The following is a 24,755-nucleotide window of genomic DNA, read 5'->3' on the forward strand; positions in this document are numbered from 1 at the left end:
GCAATGTAATCGGCCATGATCGGTGTCAAAAAATGCCGATTACCGATTGTTATGAAAACTTGAAATCGGCCCTAATTAATCGGCCATTCCAATTAATCGGTCGACCTCTACCCTAGATATAGCAATTGACCTTGTGGGGACTAATAAAATGTCACACATTAGTGTTGACCTTTATGTCCTCAGTGAAAGCAAGCTTTAATTTGCTGATATGTGCAGCAGTACCAGTCAGTCTCTGCAGTGCAGAAGGCCCCTCTCTTACCCTGGCTGTTACCATTGGACCCTGACTCTGAGATGCAGACTCCACTCTCTCTGCTGGTCAGCTGTCCCCTGGCCCTCTCATTGTCCCCCCTCATCCTGCTGGGTGGAGACCCAATTAAGAGCACAGTCACAGCCAGGGCAGGTTGTTCGGATCATTGATATGTAGAAGAGGGAGATTGCTATGCCAGCTGTGTGATACTCCGATCCTGATTCCTGTCCCCCCCTCTCCATTATACAGGGCCTCAACAGGAAACAAGAAGCCCTAAAATCCATGGATTGTTGTTATTTTACTGGAGTCTAGAATTGGGAGATTTTTTTGCTTACCAAAGCAGTTAGGCGCTACAGACTAAGAGATTTTAATGCGCTATGACACTTTGTGTGTGGTATTTGGACAAGCATCACTGAAAAAATATTAATCAGAGACTGTTCATATGTTTTTAAGTCTCTAGTACTTACGTTTTGCAAAACGCTTCCCTCTGCTGTTGCTGTCTGTTGAAGATTTAATATCATGGTAGCAAGATGACCAAATCATGACCCATTTTCCTGATGGTGTTTTAACGTTAGTGAGCCCAAAGTCACGGTACAATGATTTTCTCCGTTGAATAACATGAGCTAGATTAAAATGAGCCAGAAGCTCTCACTTCATCACTCCTGCATATATTTGGTGAGGCTATTGCTTGGTACTTTTCGAGTCACTTGACGTACTGAAGTGAAGTGAACTGTTTCCTCCTATGCTGAAGTGTTTGCCCCAGATAGTCTTGTCTTACCTTCAGTTGCACCAATAACACAACATCTCAAAGCACTTAGAGAAAGTGATAGCACCACTACCATCTCAGATCTGGTCCTGTGGCTTTCTGCACTTCTACGTAAAAAGATGCAGAGACAAGCACTCGTGTTAATAGGTACGTGTTTGTTTTGTGTGTTTTCAGATAAGAACGAATTAAGCGGTGAACCCCCCCCAAAAAATGCTTTCCGCTTCACCATGATGGAAGAAATATAGAAGAACTACACCTTCTCAGTCTGCGGTTGTAGACCCTGGGCTGCACAGCCTGTCTGGCTTCCTTTGGCAGTTTCAGGTGTAAAACCGCAAGGTGCTGTCGTGTAGGCAACTGGGACGCACGATACAGCCTGTAACAACTAAAGCAGTTGTGCTTTTTGTATAAAGATACTGTTTTTGTGTCTTGCTAAAAATAGGAAAGTGCATTGGCAATGTAGCACCAGCAGCAGTGAATTATATTGTTCCTTTCTCTCTTTCACTTGAATACAGTTGTATAATTTTCTGCCTGCAACCTCTGTCTCACCTCTATCTCTGATGGCAGAACACTGTTTTCTCACAGCAACACGAGGCGTGTAGTGACAGCTCTGTGTTCTTGTATTCCCTAACCATTATACCCCACACAGTCTAGATGGAATAGAATTAGCATATACATGTCATGTTTGTCTTACAGTATAAATGGAATCAAACTTGATTTAAAGTGCATTTATAATCGCAACACACTTTATAGTTAAACATATCTATTCATATTAGTTTCTGTTGCTTTGAGTGGTGGTGCGTCTCTGTGGTAGGTTCCAGTGAAGGCTACTCTACTCTCTCTTTCTGCGTTTCATTTCTCAATATCCTGCAGCTATCGGCTGGATTCCACGTATCCCACGTGAGCTTGGATCCTCCAGCTGGAACCAGTTTCCAATGGAAGTTCCCCAGAGAAATTGGCTTATTTATAGAGGCATTTCATTTTGGGTTCGCTGATCCATGATACCACTGTCTTGGACCAGATTGTATTTAAATGCTAAAACTCAGCTCCAGCTTTTACTTTGTCCTTTCTTTTCTAGTTTTCAGTCTCTGTCCATCTCTTCTCTCCGTCTGGAGTCTTTTTGAAACTCGCTCCCTTTTGCACTCATTCTTTCACTCACCTGTTGGTAGAGCCACGTTGATTTGCCCTACTTTTTTCTCTTGGAGTTCGTTGACTAGACTTTTGTTTGTGCTTATTGTATCTGTCTGCAGTAGTCACTCAGTATTAGGATCACTTCCCGGTCCAATACCTTGATGTTTCCATACAAGACTCAGATCAGTGAAGGTGAACAAGTACCCCCTGGAGCCATAAGAGGGAGACAACAGATAGTCCATTCAAACCAATTAGATAATTCATAGAACAGCAGCTAACCTTCTAGGTCATGGATGGGTCCGAAGAACAACTTGAACTTTTGATTGGCATGTTGAAAATGTTAGTCTGTCAGTAGGCTTTGATATTGTCGAGATGGGTCTTTGATCATTATGTAGAGAGACGCAACAGCTTAGCCCATTATCTCAGCACCCGTACCACTGTGATATTCCAGAAACAGACACAAACACTCTTCACCCCTGACCTCTGAAATGAAGTGACAGGAAGAGCTCGCTGTGGTAAAGTCAACTGCGCTCCATAGAAATGTATGCATGTTTCCTTTGTGTAACCACATTTAAGTGCAATGTCTGCCTGTCTGTTTGTCTGTTTGAAAAAAAATATTTTAGCAGACTGTTCAACCTCCTTTTACGCTCTAAGTAGACAGTTACAAAATAGACCATTCCTACGCAGGAGTTCGAAATTGTTTTCTTTGCAATCCTGATCCTGAAGAGCAACTTAGTGCTTGATTGATTCATTGAAGCCATACAGTACTGTCCCCTCCATGTTGGCCTAGGTGAAAACCACTGTGTATGTACAGCGAAAACACCCAGGTGTCTTGTCCAGCTGCAGCCTTCAAAACCCTCTGTCTGTCAGCCAGACACAGACCAAACATTTCCCTTCTTATAGCCTATCTCCTCTATACCAAAATGTAATCTCTACCAGTCATCGTCTTTGGGTTTCTGCACTCTTCTTCTGTCCCTCTGTTTCATACTTTCTCTTACCTTCTCATTCTTCTCTCGTTCCTGCTCTCGTTCTACCTTCCTGTCTGCGTCTGATGGGGTTCAGATTACAAACTTAACAAGAACCATGTATCAGCTCTGTGTTCCTTTTTCTTTCCCTCACTCTCCCCCTCTCTGCTTTCTCTGTCTCCCTTTTGTATTACTAGCCCCGGTTCCTATGTGTCTTCACTTGATTCAGTTCAGATTACATCCACAGGTAGCTGATAGAAGAAGAGTTGTGTCTCGTTCTCCACTTTATCTTCTTATTTTCGGTAGCAGCCTCTTCACCTGTTCTCCTCTTCTTACACATACTTATATATGTTCACTTTTTCTCTCCATAAAAGCGTTCCCTTTCCATGCGAGGGGACAACAGAAATGGTTTGTGGTCCAGACAGAGCCATTGTGTATGTTTCTGTGTATGTTGCTATCCCTGACGGATATGTCGTACAAAGGCGACAGGGCCCAAACCATCTCCCTTTCTGTCTCTGTCGCTGCCTCCCTTTTAGAGAGCACGAGACAAGACTCTCAGAGGATAGGGTTCATTGTAGGTGAAAAGAAGGGGGAGGTTATCTCCTTCCTCTACTGGACTGCCACAGCTGACTCCCACCACCATCTCTGAGCTGTAGCGTGAGCCCTGGTGCGGAGTGACAGAGTAAGCTAGTGAGAGACATGGAGAATACGGATCACAAGGAGACTGCAGGCAGTGAAGGTGTTACATAGGTACATAATACATCTCTGACGGCACTGCTCCCGGTCTTTCATATAGTCCACTAGTACAGAGACCAGTCAGAGACAGAGATTGTATTTTAGACAAGATCTTTGAGAGAATGCATGGTGAATGAGTGTCCCTCATACATTTGTTACTCACAGGAACTGGTGAGTTTGCTGCTCAGTGTTTGGGACTAATGTATTGGTTTATTACTGCAGAATCCTTGTTATGTTTATTACACAATTTGCATCTTTGTACGTTTGGTGTGCCAAGCTAGTAGCCTACGGTGGGTGTATTTTTATATTTAGTCTCTCTCATCAGCATATAAACAGCTTCCCTTAAGCCAGAGCAAATAATTATGGCTCAGCCATGCAATTGATCCATTACACGAGTCTCCCTCACACACACAGTGTCACAGGTCTGGTGTGATTAAGTTGCAGTAAACATGTCAGATACGGCTCTGATGGTGATAAGGCGAGGGATTCTGCACTAGACTCCAGGCTCATCTTATGTTTTACACCCCAGAGAGTTGGTTTGGGGTGTTGATTTGAGAATTCATATCGTTTTACACCAAAGTCCTCTCATTCTCTTCAGTCGCCTCATTCTCATACATAGATAAACCATGCTGTCGGAAAGTAATGATCAGAGTTTCGGTTTCAGCCCTTACAAGAAACCAGCTAAAACGGTCTCATCTCAGCCCCCCCCCCGCCCCCCCTCTCTTTCGCTCTCTCTCTCTTTCTTTCTCTCTTACACTATCCTCTCTCCCCTCTTCTTTTTCTGTCTGTCAAGTCTACCCGTCCCTCACTGTCAGCAAATGCACATGTATTCTTGATGTTGTTGACAAGGGTCATGACCCTGCAAAAATGTGTCGTTTTATAGCAAATTTCTTGCAATTCTACACATATTGTCACAGGGCAGAGAGAAAATGTGCAGTTTTATAGCTAATCTCATGCTATTCTACACATTTTGCAATGAGGCTGAGAGACAGTTTTGCAGTTTTACAGCTAATTTCCTGTAATTGTAAACATTTTTGCCATGGCTTATGACCTGTTCAAATCTGCCTTCCGGGGACTGTTGGGTGTGTGGTACTCTAGTGATGACCTGTCTGTAGAATATTTTCATTCTCTCTTTCTGCATAATTTATTTTCTGGTAACCGATTCATCGGTGTCTAGGGACTGCAAGTTGCCATGGTGTTAAGCCGAAGTCTGAGTCTGGACATGCGTGAGGTCAATGGGTTTACTGGGTTGCCATGGTGCTAGTTGAAGCTTCGTTTCTCATCCTTGGCTGTTTGCAAATTACCTTTGCAACTTTCTTCAAGCTGTACTGGCTCTAGGTAATCTCTAACGTGTGACCATTCATCTGTAACCTCCTGTAACTGGCACCAGAACAGTATGAAGAGGATGGCCCATTGTATCTCACCTACTCAGACTGGCCCCAGATCACACCTAGCAGGAGAACATATTTATGAACTCCACAGGGACACTGGACTTTATGTCACTCATTTATCGACCGTGGCAACTGTGGCAGTTGATGATCATAGAATAGGAGTAGACTAGAGCGTGTAAAAAATGAAGACCTACTGTCAAAGGAAGTTGTACTGTACTGTCTAGGGCTGTGGAGGTCACGGAATTTCGTCAGCCGGTGATTGTCAAGCAAATATATGCAGCTCTCACGTTAATTAACATAAACACATTTAGCATCTCCTGGCTTCCACACATAGCCTACAAGCCATTTTAAAAAGTCGAATAAATCCATGTAATATAGCCTACACCTTCACAATAAATCCACTATTTATTTTAGACAGGTCTAAAGAAGCATGATGAAGAAAATGTTGTCTATTTCAGAAGAAAAGAATAGCATACTCTGATGTGGCTATGCCAAACGGTTGTGGGCTGCACTAGTTCATTTAGCAGACAAGATTTGCTTATAATTCCGTGGCATTATTTTATATTATTTTATAGTATATAAAATACAATTGAACAAAGCTGAATAAAATATAAATATTTTCTCCAAACGATTTGGGGGAGGGTACACATGCGACTATTCTGTGTTGAGTAGTTAACAAAGAATTAGGTACTCCTATATGCTTCATTTAGTTGTTCTGCAAACGTTGGGCTATATGTTTTGATGTTTAATACATTGTAAGGCTGCATGATGAGACTCTAATGATGATCTGGGGAAAAATGTAGCTTGAAAGGCATGAGCTCTGCTTTGTTTTTTTTTTGCGCAGGTTGTACACACTCCAATAGTCTCTCATTCACAATTTGACAAGCACTTAATAATGCCTCAAATTTCAAGGCGGCATCCCCTTTGTGGCCGTAATGCACCCTAAAAAATCCATTCCTTTTGCGGGTCACAGTCCTGCGTTGTGCCCTTCTCCCTGTGTGTGATGCGCAATCCGTAGCGTCTCTCCCTCACACGGCTCTCAGTGATTGGGTCTTTCTCACAGGCTACAAGTTAAGACAGACACATCGGGGATGCAACTGCGCACTTCCTTATCCAATTCCGAGGTGCATATTGAAGATATTTTTTCATCAGCCAACAAGATGAGTAGGCCTAACAAACAGCAAAAGCACTAGCCTATGTCAATCTACTATCCCCCATAGTACAAAAGTTGAAGTATTCTATTCTGTGCAATAAATAAATATTCCAATCATAGTTTGGGACAGTTGTGGGATGCGATAGATCCCAAATTAATACAAACCCTTTATGCAATGTGGCTGATGCAACAGATCAGAACATTTAGCTTAAAATGTTGATAAACTATTAGGCTATTTCTTCACATTATAAGCGCAGCAATGCGCACATGGTAGTAGAATATAAGCGTGAATGTTCCATTAGCAGAACACACCATTATCAAAAGTGACCACAAATGCAACTATGCATGTAATGCTTTTATTATTTGCTCACTTTAGTTGTGATACAAACCTTATTAAAATATATAGGCCTTTGGGCAAGGATTCAAACAAGTAAAGAAAAAAAAGGCATTGTTTCTTATGCTGGGCATCATTCACAAGTGATAATATAGAATTCACAAGTGATAGGATAATAATGTCACCCATCAGACTATTCTTGACTTAATCTTGTTTTCACATATTCTAAATAATATATGTGTGACATTTGTTATGATTTAGAATGGACCATTATCATGCACCTGTATTGAAACGGGCAGCGGTAAAAAATGCTTGTCATCTATGCACTTAAATAGCGAATGGAGGACGATTTTCCCCGTGGTTTATTTTCATGCCAACCAGGTAGGCTATAGTCCTGTTGTAAATATAAGCATTGTGCTTAATATTAGCAAAGTTGAGAAATAAATATTGTAGACCTAGCCTATAGAAAGCCGATGGGATCCTCCTCTTTTTATTAGTGGCCATCACTCTATTTTTTTACGCAATTGCATAGCCTATAGACATTTTGCGCAACATGAGCTCATGGGCTGTCATGAAGTGTTTGATTAGATTTTCGAAAACATTTGCATTGATGTCAGAGTGATTAGAGGGACAATAGACTGCTGAGTACCAGGCAGTTAGCAAGTTTTGTAGGCTACTAATGACCAGCAGCATCAGAGCTTGGAGAAGCCTAATTACCGTGACTAAACGGTCATGAGGAATTTGACTGCCTTCATGACTCGTGACCGCAGGTGTGGTGGTAATATGGTCATTGCAACAGCCCTAGTACTGTCCAACTAACCAGTGTCTCTGTTTTGTGTTTGAATCTGCAGGTAGCCAACTGAGTAAACGCGACCATGCACTCCTGAGTGCACAGCATCGCTCGTGTTTCCTGCTTTTTCCTGGATCATCATCGGCTCTGTGATGAACCACACCCCTAGCCCCCACATGGCCGAGGCCGCTAAGTCCGGGGCGGGCCTGCTTTGTGGCCTGGGCCTGGGGCCGGACAGGGTCCGCTCTCCTGATAGCCTGACCCACACGCCCAGCCCCACGGGGGGTACCCCCAGCTCTAGCCCTCCCCTGCTGCTTTCCCCTGGCCTGGGCGAGTCTGGGGACTGGGAGAGCCGTGAGGAGCTACGTCTGAGGGAGCTGGAGGAGGCCAGGGCGCGAGCTGCCCAGATGGAGAAGACCATGCGCTGGTGGTCGGACTGCACGGCCAACTGGAGGGAGAAGTGGAGCAAGGTGCGCTCCGAGAGGAACCGGGCACGGGACGAGGTGCGGCAGCTCCGCCAGAGGCTGGACACCCTGACCAAGGAGCTGATGGGCGCACGTCGGGAGCGCCAGGAACTGGCCTCCGAGAACGAGACACTCAGACAGGAAGCACTGCGTCTCCATGCTGACCAGGCCTCACCCTCCCATGCCCCCTCAGCACCACCCTCCTCCTCCACCCCACCCTCCTCCTCCTCACAGCCCCTTGTGGACAGCAAGCAGGACAGGGTGGGCGAGGGGCCCGGGTCACCAGAACAGGAACCAGTGAGAGATGTGGACACAGAGAAACCTGACAGACAAAAGGTGGGAGAATGGTCACACACTTTAGAACCAAACAATGTCAGAGACACACTACAGTACTCTATAACCCAGCACAGATCTGAGCCAGGGGAAAGGTTGGTCGGAGTTCTTGGTAGAAGATATAGCACCAGTCACTTATTTGGGCCAGCGTTTCATCTTGTTAATAAAGAGCCAGCAGCAGATATGTCTCAGAGCTTAACCTTCAGAATTGTGCCTCAGTGGGAGCTCTGCTGAAGTGTAGCTTTGTTGTTCAAATAGAATCCCCCCTGCACCACCCTATCTTCTACCCAAGGGGCACAGCTTGGGTACTGCATCATTGGAGCCCAGTCCCCTCTCTGTGAGCCTCATATTCTCAGACATTTTGGAGGGATGGGAAATTCCCTGTTAGACACACGAAATAAAACAAGCTTCCTGTCACAGAAAAGCCAGGCATCTTGCATGATTGGAAGGCATTGTAGCTGTTGGTGTCCTCAGATGTCCTTTGTCAATTAGACACAGGTCAAAATAGACTCCCTGAGCTGGCTCATCAGGTTTACAGTAGGGTAGCATTCTACCTGGGATCATAATGTGTATTCAAGTCCTATTTAGAACGCGTTGTTGAGAGTTGGACAAGATGAGGTTTCTGTTTTTAGGAAATGTGTATCTTGGCAAGGAGTGTTCAGCTGTATGCAGCTCAAGCAGCAGTGAATACAGATCAATGTCATTAGCAATCTGACTTGACCTTCAGCCAACTCACACACGGGGTGGGCTGCTGTTTCCATGGAAACACTCTGACAGACACACACTTTCACACTCATACAGAACAGGTGGTCCACTTCAGGCATGAAAGGTAATGGCGATAACCATTCTCAGTTTCCCAGTCTGGAGCCAAAGGGGAAACAGAAAATAAGTGAATAATGAGAAGACATACAACACAACCTGGAGGAGAATGTCCAGTCAGATTCTTCCTCAGTGGCTCACCATGGGCCAACACACACACTGAGCTCTCCCTAGGCAAGCAGCTGGCCATGTATAATAAATCACTGTTGGATAAACAGCAGCATGAAAATGAGCTGGGCATTGTGGGGATGCTCACATACAATCCCATTTCCTGCCCCTCCATTGTTCTCTCCCTCAGTCTTACACAGACACGCTGAGTGCTTCCACATGTGGCGGGCTGAGTGAGAGGAGCAGCGGCTACCCGCTCACCTCCACCTCATACATGAGCCTCTAGGTCCCCCTGCTGGCCACCGTTGGTAACAGCCTGTGTTTTTCCTTCAATCTGATGGTTGTGCTCTTGTGCTCAGCTCTCTCAGTAACAGGAGGTTGGCAGAGGGTCCGGAGCCCTGTGTGGTTCCCAGAGACAGGAAGAGAAGGAAGAGAAGAAAAAATATGTGGTTGAAAAAGTTTTTGATTACTCCGTCAAACGTCCTGGGAATTAAATTTTTACAGACAGGAAATTGGGATAGGGGGTAATATGATAGCTGCTGTACCGGCGCTGTTGAGCTAGGAAAAAACCTGTCTCCCTGGTGGGGTTTAATTAAGAAAAGTAAATATTTGAGTCTCGGAGTCTGCTTCGCTCTCCAGCCTTCTCGCTTGGAGTGGAGCTGTGATGGCTGACTTCAGGGTTTCAGAGTGGGGTGACTCCACTGCATGGTTCATCTAATCAAATAACATCTTATTTGTCATATGCTTCGTAAACAACAGGTGTAGACTAACAGTGAATGAAATGTCATATATCCCTCTTCCTCATTCCTCTCTTCTTTCTGGTCATTCTCCCGGATTCTCCCTTTTACTTACACCCTCTGTCTTTCCCTCCCTCCCTTCCACTTTCTCGATCCTCTGTCATTCTCCTAGGAGCTGGAGCTGTTGGAGTCAGTGCTGAGGTCCAAGGCGGAAGGTCCAGACTCGTGGGACGCCCGTAGTGCCAGCAGCCTGCGTTCTGCCCTGAGTCGTCAGGACCGCAGCCGGCTGCTCTGGGATGACATCGCTGCCATGGAGGAGGACCCCGGCAAGATCAACGCCCTCCAGCTCCGCCTCGACGAATCACAGAAGGTCCTGCTCAAAGAACGCGAGTAAGGAGAGGGGAGCGAGGGAGGAGGAAAGGAGACTGAAGGAGGGCAATATTTAGAGAGGTTGAGGACTATTCAATTATGTGAAGGTGCTTTCCTCAGATATATTATGGCTCGTATGGAAATTAGCATTCATGTTGAGTGTATAGAAAGTGTAGACTAGTAACTGCTCTGTCTCTCCTCTGTTCCACCGTTGGCTGAGATGCCAGTCTCATAATTTACAAGCAGAGCCTCCTGTATTGGCCTGAGCTCAGCTCTGGCACCGCTGCAGCTTCCCACTCTCGCCAACACTACCATCAGCCACATGATCTTTTCCATTAGAATCATAACTGTTTTATGAGCTCTCTGGAGGCTGCTGATTTCCGCTGGTGATTGGTCTGCATCTTCAGGTCCAACAATCTGGCAGAGCCCGTCTGTCTGTAAGACTGGTTTCTGTTGGGCTATTCTGGAATGTTCATTCTGTCAGTGCCATAGGCACCCTGCTGACCTCAGGAGAAGACATTTATATTCACCCAGAATATTGAAGTCAGCTGTCACTTTTAGTTAAATCATAACATCTATCCAACTCTGTTTTGATGTCATCATGGTTACAAAGTATTTTGGGGACACAGGTTCTGTCAAGTCTCTTCCTTCAAAAACACATTGAATAGGCACCGCTTTTTTCCTGTATTAAATATTCAGAACTAATATTGTGCATGTTTTAGATTGTTCTCTGAAGGTTTGTGTTCTATCTCTGTTGAATAGTCATCACCTATGTTGCTAGAGCAGTATTTAACCAACTATGTTCTCTCCCCAGGGATAAGCATGCACTCAGTAAGAGCATAGAAAAGCTGGAAACAGAGCTGAACCAATGGAAACTCAAATACGAGGAGCAGAACAAGACCAAGCAGGAAGCCATGAAACAGGTGAGATTCAAGGGTCACCTTTACCTTCTAATCCCCCAACAACCATCCAGGGGACGTATACGTGCCCTCTGAGGCCATGCTTCAAACGGGGTAAAGGCATCAAAAGTCAGCCCTTTCATCCTGGTGGTCTTAGAAGTGTTGTCATCATATTGGCCTTGGGAATATGGTCCGTACCTACGTCAATACAGCCTGGCAGACTGGCACACATCCACCTCACACAGACACACCCGCTGAGACAGCAGCTTCAAAGAGCCAGAGCCGCCGGCTCAGAGAGAGGGTGTGTGTTTACAGGAGACAGCCACTAGGAGGCACTCTGTGCTCAATGCAGACAAGCTCTGTGTGTGTGTGTGTGTGTGTGTGTGTGTGTGTGTGTGTGTGTGTGTGTGTGTGTGTGTGTGTGTGTGTGCCCGTCGATGTCATTGGAAAACCATGAATTCACTGGCAGGGTAGTCAGTGAAGCCTGAAAAATCTCTCCGGATATCATGAAGGGCAGAGAGGAGAAGAGGTGGTAGAGGAGAAGATGGAGAGGAGCGATAAGAGGGATGAGAACAGTGAGAGCGGGAATGACTGTTTTGATGAGAAGGAGAGTGCAGAGAAGGAGAGGTGAAGGTGGAGATGTGGCATGTGTGTAATATGTGCCTGGACCACGGTGGGATCTCCGAGGTTAACGGGAGAAACCGCTGCAGCCTGCACAGCTGAGTGAGAACGTCATGTTGTATGGGAATGTATCATCCTTGAAGGTGGCTCAGTTTATAGGAGGAGAGAGAACTAACGCTAAGACCATGGATGCCCACATTCTTAACAAGGAGCTTAACACCTGTAGATGTTCCTGCTGTCTGGCTGTATCCATCCATCTCTCTCTCTCTCTCTCTCTCTCTCTCTCTCTCTCTCGCTCTCGCTCTCGCTCTCTCTCTCTCGCTCTCTCTCTCTCTCTCTCTCAGCTGAACATGTTGAAGGAGGTACACCAGGATGAGTTGGGTCGTATGTCGGAGGACCTGGAGGATGAGCTGGGAGCACGCACTAGTATGGACAAGAAACTGGCCGAGCTACGAGCAGAGGTGAGGCTTAAACACACTTCTATCGTTTTATAGATCTCAAATCCCTTTACATTTAATGGGGGTGATTCAGCCCATTCAACAGCAATTGAAATCAAGTGCACACTTGTCTCTGACTCCATGTGACCCACTAGTTGACATGGTGGCAGTGGGAGCTGGCTGGGTGGGCAGTGCGTCACTGACATACTAAGTTGTAATTTTTGGAGAGTATATTTCATGCCTGTGGCTCATGGTGGAGTGGAACGAGTCCTCTCCTTTGAAGTGTTCATTAGAGAGCCCTCATCCCATCGCCTGTCCCCCCTCAGAGGAGCGTGTCACATTGTCCCAGCGGCCCCCGGGGGCCCGACACCAGCCCACTGTCAGCCCCACGTGCCTCACACCTCTCTTCTCTTTTCTCTCCCTCCTCTATCCTTCCTCATTGCCCCAGCAGCAACATCCTCTCCGCTCTGCGCTGCTCGGGTATCAGCCGTGGGAATACACCCTGTGAATGTGTAATGGCTCTGCTGTGGTGGCTGGCAGGCTGAAGGAAAGGAGAGTATGATAAAGTGCTAATGTAGCGTCCATTCACTTGTAGAGCGTTTACAAAGGGCTTTACTACCACGACCTGGACACTGGTGCTCTGACTGACTGACTGCAGGGAGGCGTCTCAATATTCCTCTCTGGTACAGCGATTGATTGATTCAACTTACCCTCTGACCTCGTCCTCTCCCTCTGATTTGACATTGTTTTCCCTCCTCTCCTGCTCCACTCCTCCTCAGATGGAGCGGCTGCAGGTGGAGAACGCTGCCGAGTGGGGCCGGCGGGAGCGTCTGGAGACCGAGAAGCTGGCGCTTGAGAGAGACAACAAAAAGCTGCGGGCGCAGACGGAGGACCTGGAGGAACAGCTGGCCCGTAAACGGCGGCAGGCGGCCAGTGCCCTGGACACTGACCTCAAGACCATCCAGACTGAGTTGTTTGAGAGGAACAAGGTGAGGGCAGAGAGCAGGAACCTCCCCCCCCTGCGTGCGCCTCTGACTCCCCCCTCCGTGCGCCTCTGACTCCCCCCTCCGTGCACCTCTGACTCCCACCTCCGTGCGCCTCTGACTCCCCCCTCCGTGCACCTCTGACTCCCCCCTCCGTGCGCCTCTGACTCCCCCCTCCGTGCGCCTCTGACTCCCCCCTCCGTGCGCCTCTGACTCCCCCCTCCGTGCGCCTCTGACTCCCCCCTCCGTGCGCCTCTGACTCCCCCCTCCGTGCGCCTCTGACTCCCCCCTCCGTGCACCTCTGACTCCCCCCTCCGTGCACCTCTGACTGAGGCACATATGGGAGGTTCACTAGTGTGGTCTACCCAGGAGAGGTTTCATACACCCCCAGGCTTTTACCCAAGTACCATTTCATGTAGCTGACTGAACTCCACTTTATGGTGAATGGAGTTTCTGATGAACCCCACCAAGGGAGAAGAGCATGGACCAGACTTTGTGAAATTCAGCTACATCCAATTGCCCAATGTCAATAAAATGTAAATAGTGAAACGCTAACCTTGTACCTATGTTTGCCCTCTAGTTGCGTGCCTTTTCTTTGTTTGCTGAAACCCATACTTTCAATAAACGTGAATCAAATTCAACCACAGGCTGCTTCCTTGTTGAGATTCAATTGGCACGTGCATTTGCACTGAGTTGCCATCTTATAGAAACAGCAATGAGCAAACAGTCTGATTGTATTTGATTAACATTTATTGAAAAAGTATGGATTTCAGCAATCAAAGATAGGCACTTAACTACAGAGGACAAACATAGGTACAAGATAAGCGTCACATAATTATTATTGACGTTGGACGAGTCAATGTAGCCGGAGCTGAATACCACAAAGCCTCAGCTTCACTCTGTTGGTGTTGTTCATCAGAACCCTCCTTCACCGCTGAGTGGAGTTTAGTCAGCTGCATTTGATGTGGTATGATACATTGATACCTGTGTAATACCTGTGCCCTTGGGTTTCCTTTACTGCAGTATACACTTCTGGGGTCATGTATCTGGGGCTTTTCCACCTGAGGACCCTGTAACTTGTGATGGGGGAGGAGGGGGGATGTGTAGTTACGTATCGTAATATTATACTGAACAAAAATATAAACGCAACATGCCACATTTTTTGCTGAGTAACATGTTAGGAAATCAGTCAATTTAAATAAATTCATTGGTCCCTAGTCTATTGATTTCATATGACTGGGCAAGGGTGCAGCCACCCCCTGGGGAGCCAGGCCCAGTCAATCAGAATGAGTTTTTCCCCACAAAAGGGCTATATTTCAGACAGAAATACTCCTCAGAACCCCCCTCCCCCCTCAGACAATCCCACAGGTGAAGAAGCCGGATGTGAAGGTCCTGGGCTGGCGTGGTTACACGTGGTCTGCGGTTATGAGGCTGGTTGGATGTACTGCCAAATTCTCTATAATGACGTTGCAGCTTGTGGTAAAGAAATGAAAATTCTATTCTCTGGCAACAGCTCTGCTGGACATTCCTGCAGTCAGCATGCAAATTGCTTGCTCCATCAAAACTTGAGATATCTGTGGCATTGTGTTGTGTGACAAAACTGCACATTTTAGCGTGGCCTTTTATAGTCCCCAGCACAAGGTGCACCTGTGTAATGATCATGCTGTTTAATCAGCTTTTTGATATACCACACCTGTCAGGTGGATGAATTATCGTGGCAAAGGAGAAATGCTCACTAACAGGGATGTAAACAAATTTGTGCACAAACTTTAAGAGAAAAGCCTTTTGTGGATATGGAACATTTCTGGGATATTTTATTTCAGCTCATCAAATCAAGCTTTATTTATAAAGCAGATTTCAGACATAGAATGCAATGCAATGTGCTTCAAAGAAAACAAACAAAGGAGAAAAAAAACTACACAACAACCATTAAAGGATAAAAACTAAAGAATAACAATAAAAACTGAACGACTAAAAGCACCCCAAGGAAAAGCAAAGCTAAAAAGGTGTGTTTTTATATCTCTTTTAAATATGTCCACAGTTTTGTCCCCCTCAGGTTCTCTGGCAGGCTATTCCAGAGCCTGGGGGCATAATAACTAAAGGCTGCCTCTCCATGCCTCTAGGACTAGTCCTAGGTTCATACCAACACTTTACATGTTGCATTTATATTTTTGTTCAGTATATTTTGGGACAATATTGTATTTTATCAATTTGTAAGTAAATAAAAAATATATAAAAATGAGCAACTCTAGGTAGCATTAGCTAACGCTGTACCTAGTCGGCTGTACCTGTGCCAAAACTCGGTAATTTTTATCCTATAGCTTGTTCTCTACCTTTAAAAATAAAAAGTGAGCCGACGCCCTCTTGTCTCTCTGCAGCAGACATACACTGTGTACAAAACTTTAGGAACACCTTCCAAATATTGAATTGCACCCCCTTTTGCCCTCAGAAGAGCCTCAATTCGCCAGGGCATGGACTACAAGGTGTCAAAAGCATTCAACAGTGATGCTGGCCCATGTTGACTCCAATACGTCCCGCAGTTGTGTCAAGTTGCCTGGATGTCCTTTGGGTGGTGGACTATTCTTGATGCACACGGAAAACTGTTGAGTGTGAAAAACCCAGCAGTGTTGCGGTTCTTGACACACTCAAACTGGTGCGCCTGGCACCTACTACCATACTATCAGCCCATTCACCCTCTGAATGGCACACATACACAAGCCATGTCTCAATTGTCTCAAGACTTAAACATCCTTCTTTAACCTGTCTCCTCCCCTTCATCTACACTGATTAAAGTGGATTTAACAGGTGACATCAATAAGGGATCATAGCTTTCACCTGGATTCACCTGGTCAGTCTATGTCATGGAAAGAGCAGGTGTTCCTAATATTTTGTATGCTCAGTGAGCAATACTGTATGTTCAGAACATCAAATCACCTCAGAATTCTGATAAAATATCATGTGATCCCTGGCAATACCCAGCCCTACCTCTAACATTTGCATTTGAGTCATTTAGCAGACTATCTTATCCCAAATGAATTACAGGAGCAATGGCACATCAACAGATTTTTCATTTAGTCGGCTCTGGGATTCGAACCAGAGACCTTTCGGTTGCTGGCGCACCGCGCTTACCCCTCTAGGCTCTAGGATTAACACACATCGGGCCTTCCGCCCTGAGGGATACTTATTTGCAAATAGTCTCACATGAACTGGGAGACAGAGGGAGGAGTGGGAAGGAAAGTGAATGTGGAGCACACAGACAGACAAATGGAGATGGAGGAACCTTGACATCTTCCGTTCAAATCTGTCCCCCTCCTGCACAGTGCTACACTGCCACAGGACCCAATTATCCTGTGCTGTCCATAAATTCTGCCCATGTCACAGAGATTAGGCACCTTTATCCATCAAGAGCAGGTGGCCTGTTCCAACTGGGTAGTGTCCTTGTGCACTAGATGACATGAATGCATTAGGCTGGATAAGGCTCAGTGCACTGTATGGCATACAACCTCCCGCCAGTGCTAACACATTATATTACATACTGTACGGCTGTGAATAATCTCTAGTCGTTAGGTCTCTGCCTGGTTGTTGGACACGTAGGAAATATGCCTCTCATCAGACACGTACGACGCATGTGTTCATCAGACATGGTCTCTAGCTGGCTGCTGTGGAATGAGAGCGTCGCACTCTGTGGCAACTGATCACGGGTAACACATCAGGTCACCCCTGGGACAGAATAGAGGAGAATAGAGGATATGTTGCTCTCCCTCCGTCTGTCCCTCCCTCCCGCCATTCTTCCCTCTCGATCTATCTCTGTCTGGGTGTAATCTCTGGGTCCAGCTGTGTCCTGTTTGAGTAATCTATGGAGGAATAAAAACACTCGGTGTAGGCTCGTTATGAGCACCGTCCTTCAGATTTATAGACTGGGCCTTAAGCACCCTGCATACGCACCACAGCCATCACTCATTCACTCTCTCTCTCTCCTGCACTCTCACTCAACACTCACTCTCCTTTAGTAACTTATTTACTCACTCTCTCACCCACCCACTCACTCACTCATTCATTCTCTCTCTCGCTCTCTCACCCACCCACTCACTGATTTATTCTCTCTCTCTCTCTCTCTCTCTCTCTCTCTCTCTCTCTCTCTCTCTCTCTCTCTCTCTCTCTCTCTCTCTCTCTCTCTCTCTCTCTCTCTCTCTCTCTCTCTCATCCAGTCATTCTCACACACTCAGTCAGCCAGGGTGGAGTGGCGAGAGGGAGGAGGAGGAAAAAGATGGATGGAAGAAGGATGGTAGAAAAAGAAAGAGGGAAACGGGGAGTAAGTGAGAGTGTAGAGAGTAGAGGACCTGAAAAGCAGAGGCCAAGCACCAAGTAAATCAACCCAGATATGGAATAGGATGTATGTGTGTGTGTCTCTAGTATACAAATAGGCCAGGCTGGAGACATTGAGACTGTGTGACTGGATGGATGTCCTTCTCTGTGTGTTGTTGAGGCAGGGTATCGATCGAGACAGGGGGAGAGAAACACGCAGAGCGATTAAGACACTGTGGCGACACCGACAAAGAACAAAGTGTGATTGATACCAAAATCATATCCATCCTCAGCCCAGACTTTCTGAGCAACTCACGGCCAGCTAGGAGATTGATGTCCTCTGTCGCGGTACAATTCAGATGGCCTGAGGAGAGAGAGGGGGAATGGGACTGTGTTTGTGCCTGTGTGTTGTCATCCATCTTGGTGTGTAGGCTACTGTGGGTTTGTTCCCCCTGTGTGTGTGTGTGTGCGTGCGTGCGTGTGTGCATGCGTGCGTGTATTGGTTCCATTGGTCACATTGAAGACAAGTTGAACTGCAGCCTATTGATGAAGAAAGTACAGTGCAGAGAGAGGGGTAAAGAGAGGTTTGATACATGTATTTAATCAGAGGCTGAGCTGAGAGCCACAGTGCCGGTCACATCCTGTAGAACAGGCCAGAGGTTTATCAGTGTGCTGTCTAAGCTGTCTGACACACACTACCCCTATGCTCCCTACATCTCTTCTCTTTCTCCTCCCAGAGGCCTCGTACAAGGCCACGCCTCAGGGGGATCTCTCCCTATGTGAGATAGCGCTCTGTCTGTCTGTCTGTCTGTCTGTCTGTCTGTCTGTCTGTCTGTCTGTCTGTCTGTCTGTCTGTCTGTCTGTCTGTCTGTCTGTCTGTCTGTCTGTCTGTCTGTCTGTCTGTCTGTCTGTCTGTCTGTCTGTCTGTCTGTCTGTCTGTCTGTGTGAATGCAGTTTGGTATCAATATGTGTGTGTGTGTGTGAACCTATCAGCAGTAGTAACTCCACAGTGTCCTTTAAACTGTAATTGTCCCTGTACTGTAGGTTATCTTTGTTGAAGAAGTGGTTGTTGACTGTTTGTTGGTTGTTGTTGACTTTGATCCAGGCTGTTTTTTAGGAGGTAAATCCCTTCTTCCTAGTGCTAGTCTGTAACAATGAGCCGCCCCTCTAGCCAACTGTGGCCCAGCCAAGAAGCACACACCCTTGACCATCGCCAGCATCCCCACTGAGATCTGGCTTACCCTACCGTCTCACCATCTGTGCGTGTGTGAGTGTGTGTGTGCATGCTTATGCATGTGTGTCTGTGTGCGTGCGTGCGCGTGCCTGCGTGTGTGTCTGCGTTGCAGGTAGTTAATCATGAAGCCTCTGTAGATGATCAGACGGCTCTCCGCCACATCACTCAGTCAAGACATATGCTGAAGGTGACAAGGAGAACTGCTCGGCTATATATTAGAATATTATACACCGGGTTTCATCTTTGATGCTGGATGAATAAGATGAATCTCCCTATGTGTAGAGACAAGCCCCTGCCCTCAGTGAGATACACACACACACACACACACACACACACACACACACACACACACACACACACACACACACACACACACACACACACACACACACACACACACACACACACACACACGCACACACGCACACACACACACGCACACATAGTATGAACTCACCTTGCATTCACTTTACATACAAACCAGACATGTACAGTTTAACCTCGATCTCTCTCTCTCTCACACACAAGGACTTACACTTACTCACACGTTTCTCTCATTTCTCTGCCAGCACTACTCTCTTCCACATTATGAAGCCCTAGTAAACGATGTGACACATGTTCAGATGCCAGTACAGAAATTTGATTTAATATGGAGCGCAGCAGGATTCTATTACAGCATCATATACTGATCCAGACATCTGTGCGTAAACAAATCTTAGGTTAAAGATGAATGTGGAAGCACAGTTCCTGGTGCGAAGCGGCAGTGTGGGAGACAGAACAGACAGAGAGAGAGACAGGGAGAGAGAGAGAGAAGGAGATCACCAGGTCAACCAGAGGAGGCTGGTGGGAGGTGATATAGGAGGACAGGCTCATTGTCATGGCTGGAATGGAATCAATGGAAGGGTACCAAACACATGGAAACAACGTGTTTGACTCTGTTCCATTGATCCAATTCCCTCTGCCTCTGTCTTTCTCTCTCTCTTTCTCTTTCTCAAACACAAGTAAACTCAACCAAACCTTTCCACCCTCCCTCCATTCAATGCAGCTGCAGCCTATAGGGCCAATACCCCCCTCCTGAAACAGCTGCCCCTGTTCTACCCTGCAGATGTCACCACCCCCAGGCCCCTCCCATCTCCAGGAATAAAACCTAACCGCTCACCAATCACACGTGATTAATGAGCCCATCCACACTACTCATCTGCTCTGCTTTTATAAGGGACTGACTCTCTCAAACTGTTGGTGCCGGTTAACAGGTTACATTAGTTAGCTAGCTTCATTATCGTCACAGCGTCTGTTGCGTGGGTTTGCAATGTGTGTGTTTCATTGAGGCGGATACGCTTAATATGCGTGTGTTTGTTGCAGTGTTTGCGTCTGTGTGTGTGTGTGTACCTGTACCCACATTCATTGTTTTGTTGTCGTTCAGTGCGTGCGTGTGTATGTAGATGAGCTCTCCTGGCATGTGGTTATAACATCTGGGATTAATTAGTGTGAAATGATTTGTCTTGTTCCTCAGATTCAGGGCTCCCGTCTCAGTACTTTTCCATTTGGACCTGCTGTGCTTTCCGTGAGGGAGTCTTCTATTTCATATCCCCGTCGCTCTCACCGCCTCACCCTCCCCTTCCTCTCTCTCCTCCTTCCTCTGATACTCCATTAATGCGTATTGTTAATCCGTAGCATGCCCAACCTTGCATGGCAGGTGCGTCTGAATGTGAACATGCTGCTGCACAGCATGTGACGGAGAGGAAGAACATGCTACAGCGCACAGGGCGTGACCTTTTGTGTGTGTCTCCAGTGTGTCAGAGCAGAACCAGTGGACATCAGTCAGTGTGGCGCAGCTCTCCCCTGAAGTCCATTCAGCCTAAACAGGCCTGTTAGGTGCAGGTAGGCCATGTGGCCTGTGCTCAGTGTAAATTCCTCCATTACTGCTTGCCTGGATGGCTTATTTATGAGCCTGGTAACTAATGCAGCAGTTCCCAGGCAGCCCAGAGACGTAATTAAGACTGAGAGAGAGAGCTGGAGTGGCACTGAGTCCGACAAGGGACACAGAACAGGTACAGGAGATTGTAGAGGGGGGTGTTTGTCTGTGTGTGAGTGTTATGTGTTCCTGTGTGTGTGAAGGGCAAAACGAACTGCTATACTATATGTGAGCAAGAGAAGCAGAGAGGGAATCAGAGAGGAAGGGATTTTACTGATACCATGCAGAAACTGAGGTTATTTGAGGGAACATGCTTTTCAGGCTGGAGGACTGAGATAAATGTGTCTGTGTGTGTGTGTGACAGAGAGAGAGAGAGAGAGAGAGAGAGCAAAAGAGAGAGAAAGGGGAACATCTGCCCTGATGTGTGCTCTGACAGGACAGACCTACCTTCCTTCCTCTTGTCAAGGAGCTGTTTTTTTAACCTGACATTTATTCTCAGCTATGAGGAGAGAGGGGGAGGAGAGGAGGAGGAGAGAAGGAGGAGGAGGATGAGAGAAGTACATTACAGGGCGAGGGTCAGCAAAATATCTTTATGAGAAAGGGAGGCGGGGAACAGGACAAGAGGGAAAGGAGAGGTGAAATGAAGGTTAGAGGAAAACGTTATGTGTTTATATGGAAGGGGGCAATCATAGTGGTATGGATGTGGAAGAGAGCAGAGCAGAGCAGTGGTATTGTAGAGAAGTTAAACACTTTGAGGATGGTGAGCAAGAGCACCAGTATTGAAGAGAGAAGCAGGAGAGGAAGGTGAGGATAGGCCAAGGAGCGGGCGGCTTGGGCAGGTGTCGCAGGGCCGGGGAGTGGCCAGGGTAATGAGTTTGCTCTGTTGCCGGGTGCGTGGGGAGATGTACTCCAGCAGTTGCAGGTGGTGACCCCAAGGCCATGCACCTGCTCCCTCAATTACTGCAGTTGGGCTCTGCTGGCCCGGGAAACCCGGGTCGGGGCCAGGTCTACTTGGAGCTGTGTGTGTGTTTATTATCGCCTATAGGGAGTCTCTACATCCTAGGCAGAGGGAGAACTTTAGCTATATTATGACTAAGTGTTTGCCTTGAAAATATTACAGATATTTAATTATGGATATTGCAGCCTGCAAACTGAATTTTAGACTGCTAGGTATGGTCCAGGGCAGACTGGTTTAAGCTGTCTAGCCTTTAAGACCATATTCAACCAGCCCAGTGTGATCCGTCTGTAGACGGATGGCAGGTATAGACAGTACCCAAGGACACGTTCAGTTGCCAAACATTGTTGACGGTTCCAAAATGTTGTGTCTTGCTGAACACACCCCAGGGAACTGTGTGAGCAGGCTGTCTGGCGGAGGTGTAGACTGGAGGGTAGGTGTTCCCTCTGGCAGCTCTTTGGTTCCTCTAGGGGGCCACAGTGAATCACACACCTGGCTCAGTGGCTCTCAGTAGAGATAGGCTTATGGAGCCGTTAGCTGACTGTGGAACCATTACCACCCCAGTGCCCCCAGTTTCCCATTGATGAATCACTCTGTCACTCTCTTCTCTCTCCCTCCCCCTCTCCCATCTCCATAGATTTGATCTAATCCTGACCAATCGTGCTGGAGCATAGCAATAGGCTCCGTTCCCACAGGCAGCCTCATAATCAACCCAATTCTACTATCCAGTGTGTGGTGTGTGTGTGTGTCTGTGTGTCTGTGTGTGTGGATTGGATGGGTGTGCAGTATGTGGGTCTAAATTAATACTATATTACATTTGATAAAACTATTAGGGGAAAATAGAGTGTGTAAGCATTTTTCACACCAGATTTCTCGCGTGTGTAGGCCTATGCGCTGTCTATCTCTGTCTTGGCTATGCATCTGTGTGTGTGCATATGCTGTATGCATGACCACAGTGTGTGTGGGTGTCAATACATGTATGAAAATATGCTAATGGCAGAGGAGGAGGGGAAACGGTAGTGTGGGTGGAAGAGATCATGTGGGAAGAATGTCTGTGTGCATATAGCTTTTTAATCTTTCTCCGTCTTGGCTGTTCGCTACGTGTTGGGTCATTTTGTGCGTCGTGTCTTCATGTTAATGTTAGCATGTGTGGTCACTTTGACTAGAGTGTGTAGTGTATTTTGTGCAGTGTGTGTCTTTGTTTCAGTGCAGTGAAGCGGATGTTATGACACATTTCAGGGTCTTGGAGCCAGTCACGGAGAAACATTTAAACAGCTAGTCTTGCGTGACGCTGCTCTTTATCTAGCTCCCTCCAACCTCTCTTTATTTATTTACTGATTGGCTATGGGGCTGGGTGTCTTACTGCTCATGTCTGTTTCTGTCAAGCTTGGTGTGAAAAATGTATCTGGAAGGGTGTTTCCTACATGTGTCATTGTGTGGCTCTTCCTCTGTGTGTTACATTTGATGTGCTTTTTGGACAGAATTCTTCCAGTGGGTGTGTGTGTGTGTGTGTGCGTGCGTGCGTGCAGACATTCACACACACTCCCAGCAGTGTGTCTGTGAATCAGTTTGAGTGCGTAATCTCCATCTCTCACCTCACCTCCAGTGAGTATCTTCATCATCATAGATCATTCATCAGTCTCTCCCTCATGTTTTATGTAGACTCAGCTCTTAGCCCGGCGACTCTCCCTCCTCTCTTTATCGAAGCAGTCCCTTCACAGAGGACACTCAGACCCACATTACAGCTGAGTGAAACTTTCGATCCAAGTAGAGAACGCTGTCTGATTCCGCTGCATCTCACTGACTTCAAAGTTCCAAACTCTGAAGTGGTTCTTTGTCAGATAATGTGATGCAGTGCTGTCATGCATTTCTCAGTGCATTCTCTTTTTCTTCTCTTGAATGTCACACTGTCATCTTTTCCTTCTTCCAGTTCTTTCTCTTTTTCATGTCGCTTTTTCTTTCGGAAAATCCCCTTTTGTTCTTCGTCTTCACCTCTGTCTTGTTTATTCATGCTCGCAACCCCTCCCGTGCCACTCTCCTCCCTCTTTTTTCCATCTCTCCATCCATACCCAGACTCTCCTTCAAACTCTCCTTCCAGACTCATATTAAACATTTCCAATCCAAAATTAAATCTAGAATCGGCTTCCTATTTCGCAACAAAGACTCCTTCACTCACGCCGACAAACATACCCTCGTAAAACTGACTGTCCTACCGATCCTCGACTTCGGCCATGTCATTTACAAAATAGCCTCCAGCACTCTACTCAGCAAACTGGATGCAGTCTATCACAGTGCAAACCGTTTTGTCACCAAAGCCCCATATACCACCCACCACTGCGACCTGTATGCTCTCGTCGGCTGGCCCTCGCTACATATTCGTCGCCAGACCCACTGGCTCCATCTCATCTATAAGTCTTTGCTAGGTAAAGCTCCTTATCTCAGCTCACTGGTCACGATAACAACACCCACCCGTAGCACACGCTCCAGCAGGTATATCTCACTGGTCATCCTCAAAGCCAACACCTCCTTTGGCCGCCTTTCCTTCCAGTTCTCTGCTGCCAATGACTGGAACGAATAGCAAAAATCGCTGAAGTTGGAGACGTATATCTCCCTCACTAACTTTAAACATCAGCTATCTGAGCAGCTAACCGATCGCTGCAGCTGTACACAGCCCATCTGTAAATAGCCCATCCAATCTACCTACCTCATCCCCATATTGTTTTTATTTACTTTTTTGCTCTTTTGCACACCAGTATTTCTACTTGTTCATTTGCTAAATTGTAATTACTTCGCTACTATGGCCTATTTATTGCCTTACCTCCTCACACTGTATTTGCACACACTGTATATAGCATTTTTCTATTGTGTCCTTGAATGTACGTTTGTTTATTCCATGTTTAACTCTGTGTTGGTGTTTGTGTCGCACTGCTTTGCTTTATCTTGGCCAGGTCGTAGTTGTAAATGAGAACTTGTTCTCAACTGGCCTACCTGGTTAAATAAAGGTGAAATAATAAAAAATAAAAGTCCCCTGTGTTTCCCTCCCTCTCTTCCTTTGTCTAAACTAGGC

General features: G+C 46.5%; 1 protein-coding gene across 2 annotated transcripts in view; it reads left to right on the forward strand.

The window, feature by feature from the left end:
- Positions 1 to 24,755, forward strand: part of LOC120025320 (coiled-coil domain-containing protein 102A-like) — a 67,624-nt gene that overhangs the window by 26,861 nt on the left and 16,008 nt on the right. For both annotated transcript variants that reach the window (XM_038969818.1, XM_038969817.1), the window contains exons 2-6: positions 7,571 to 8,309; positions 10,143 to 10,360; positions 11,154 to 11,262; positions 12,204 to 12,320; positions 13,076 to 13,285. In XM_038969818.1, the coding sequence (XP_038825746.1) occupies positions 7,662 to 8,309; positions 10,143 to 10,360; positions 11,154 to 11,262; positions 12,204 to 12,320; positions 13,076 to 13,285 (1,302 nt within the window). In that variant the 5' untranslated portion in view covers positions 7,571 to 7,661. The remainder of the gene's footprint in view (positions 1 to 7,570; positions 8,310 to 10,142; positions 10,361 to 11,153; positions 11,263 to 12,203; positions 12,321 to 13,075; positions 13,286 to 24,755) is intronic.

Source organism: Salvelinus namaycush, chromosome 30 (assembly GCF_016432855.1).
Source record: "Salvelinus namaycush isolate Seneca chromosome 30, SaNama_1.0, whole genome shotgun sequence".
NCBI classification, from domain to species: Eukaryota; Metazoa; Chordata; class Actinopteri; order Salmoniformes; family Salmonidae; genus Salvelinus; species Salvelinus namaycush.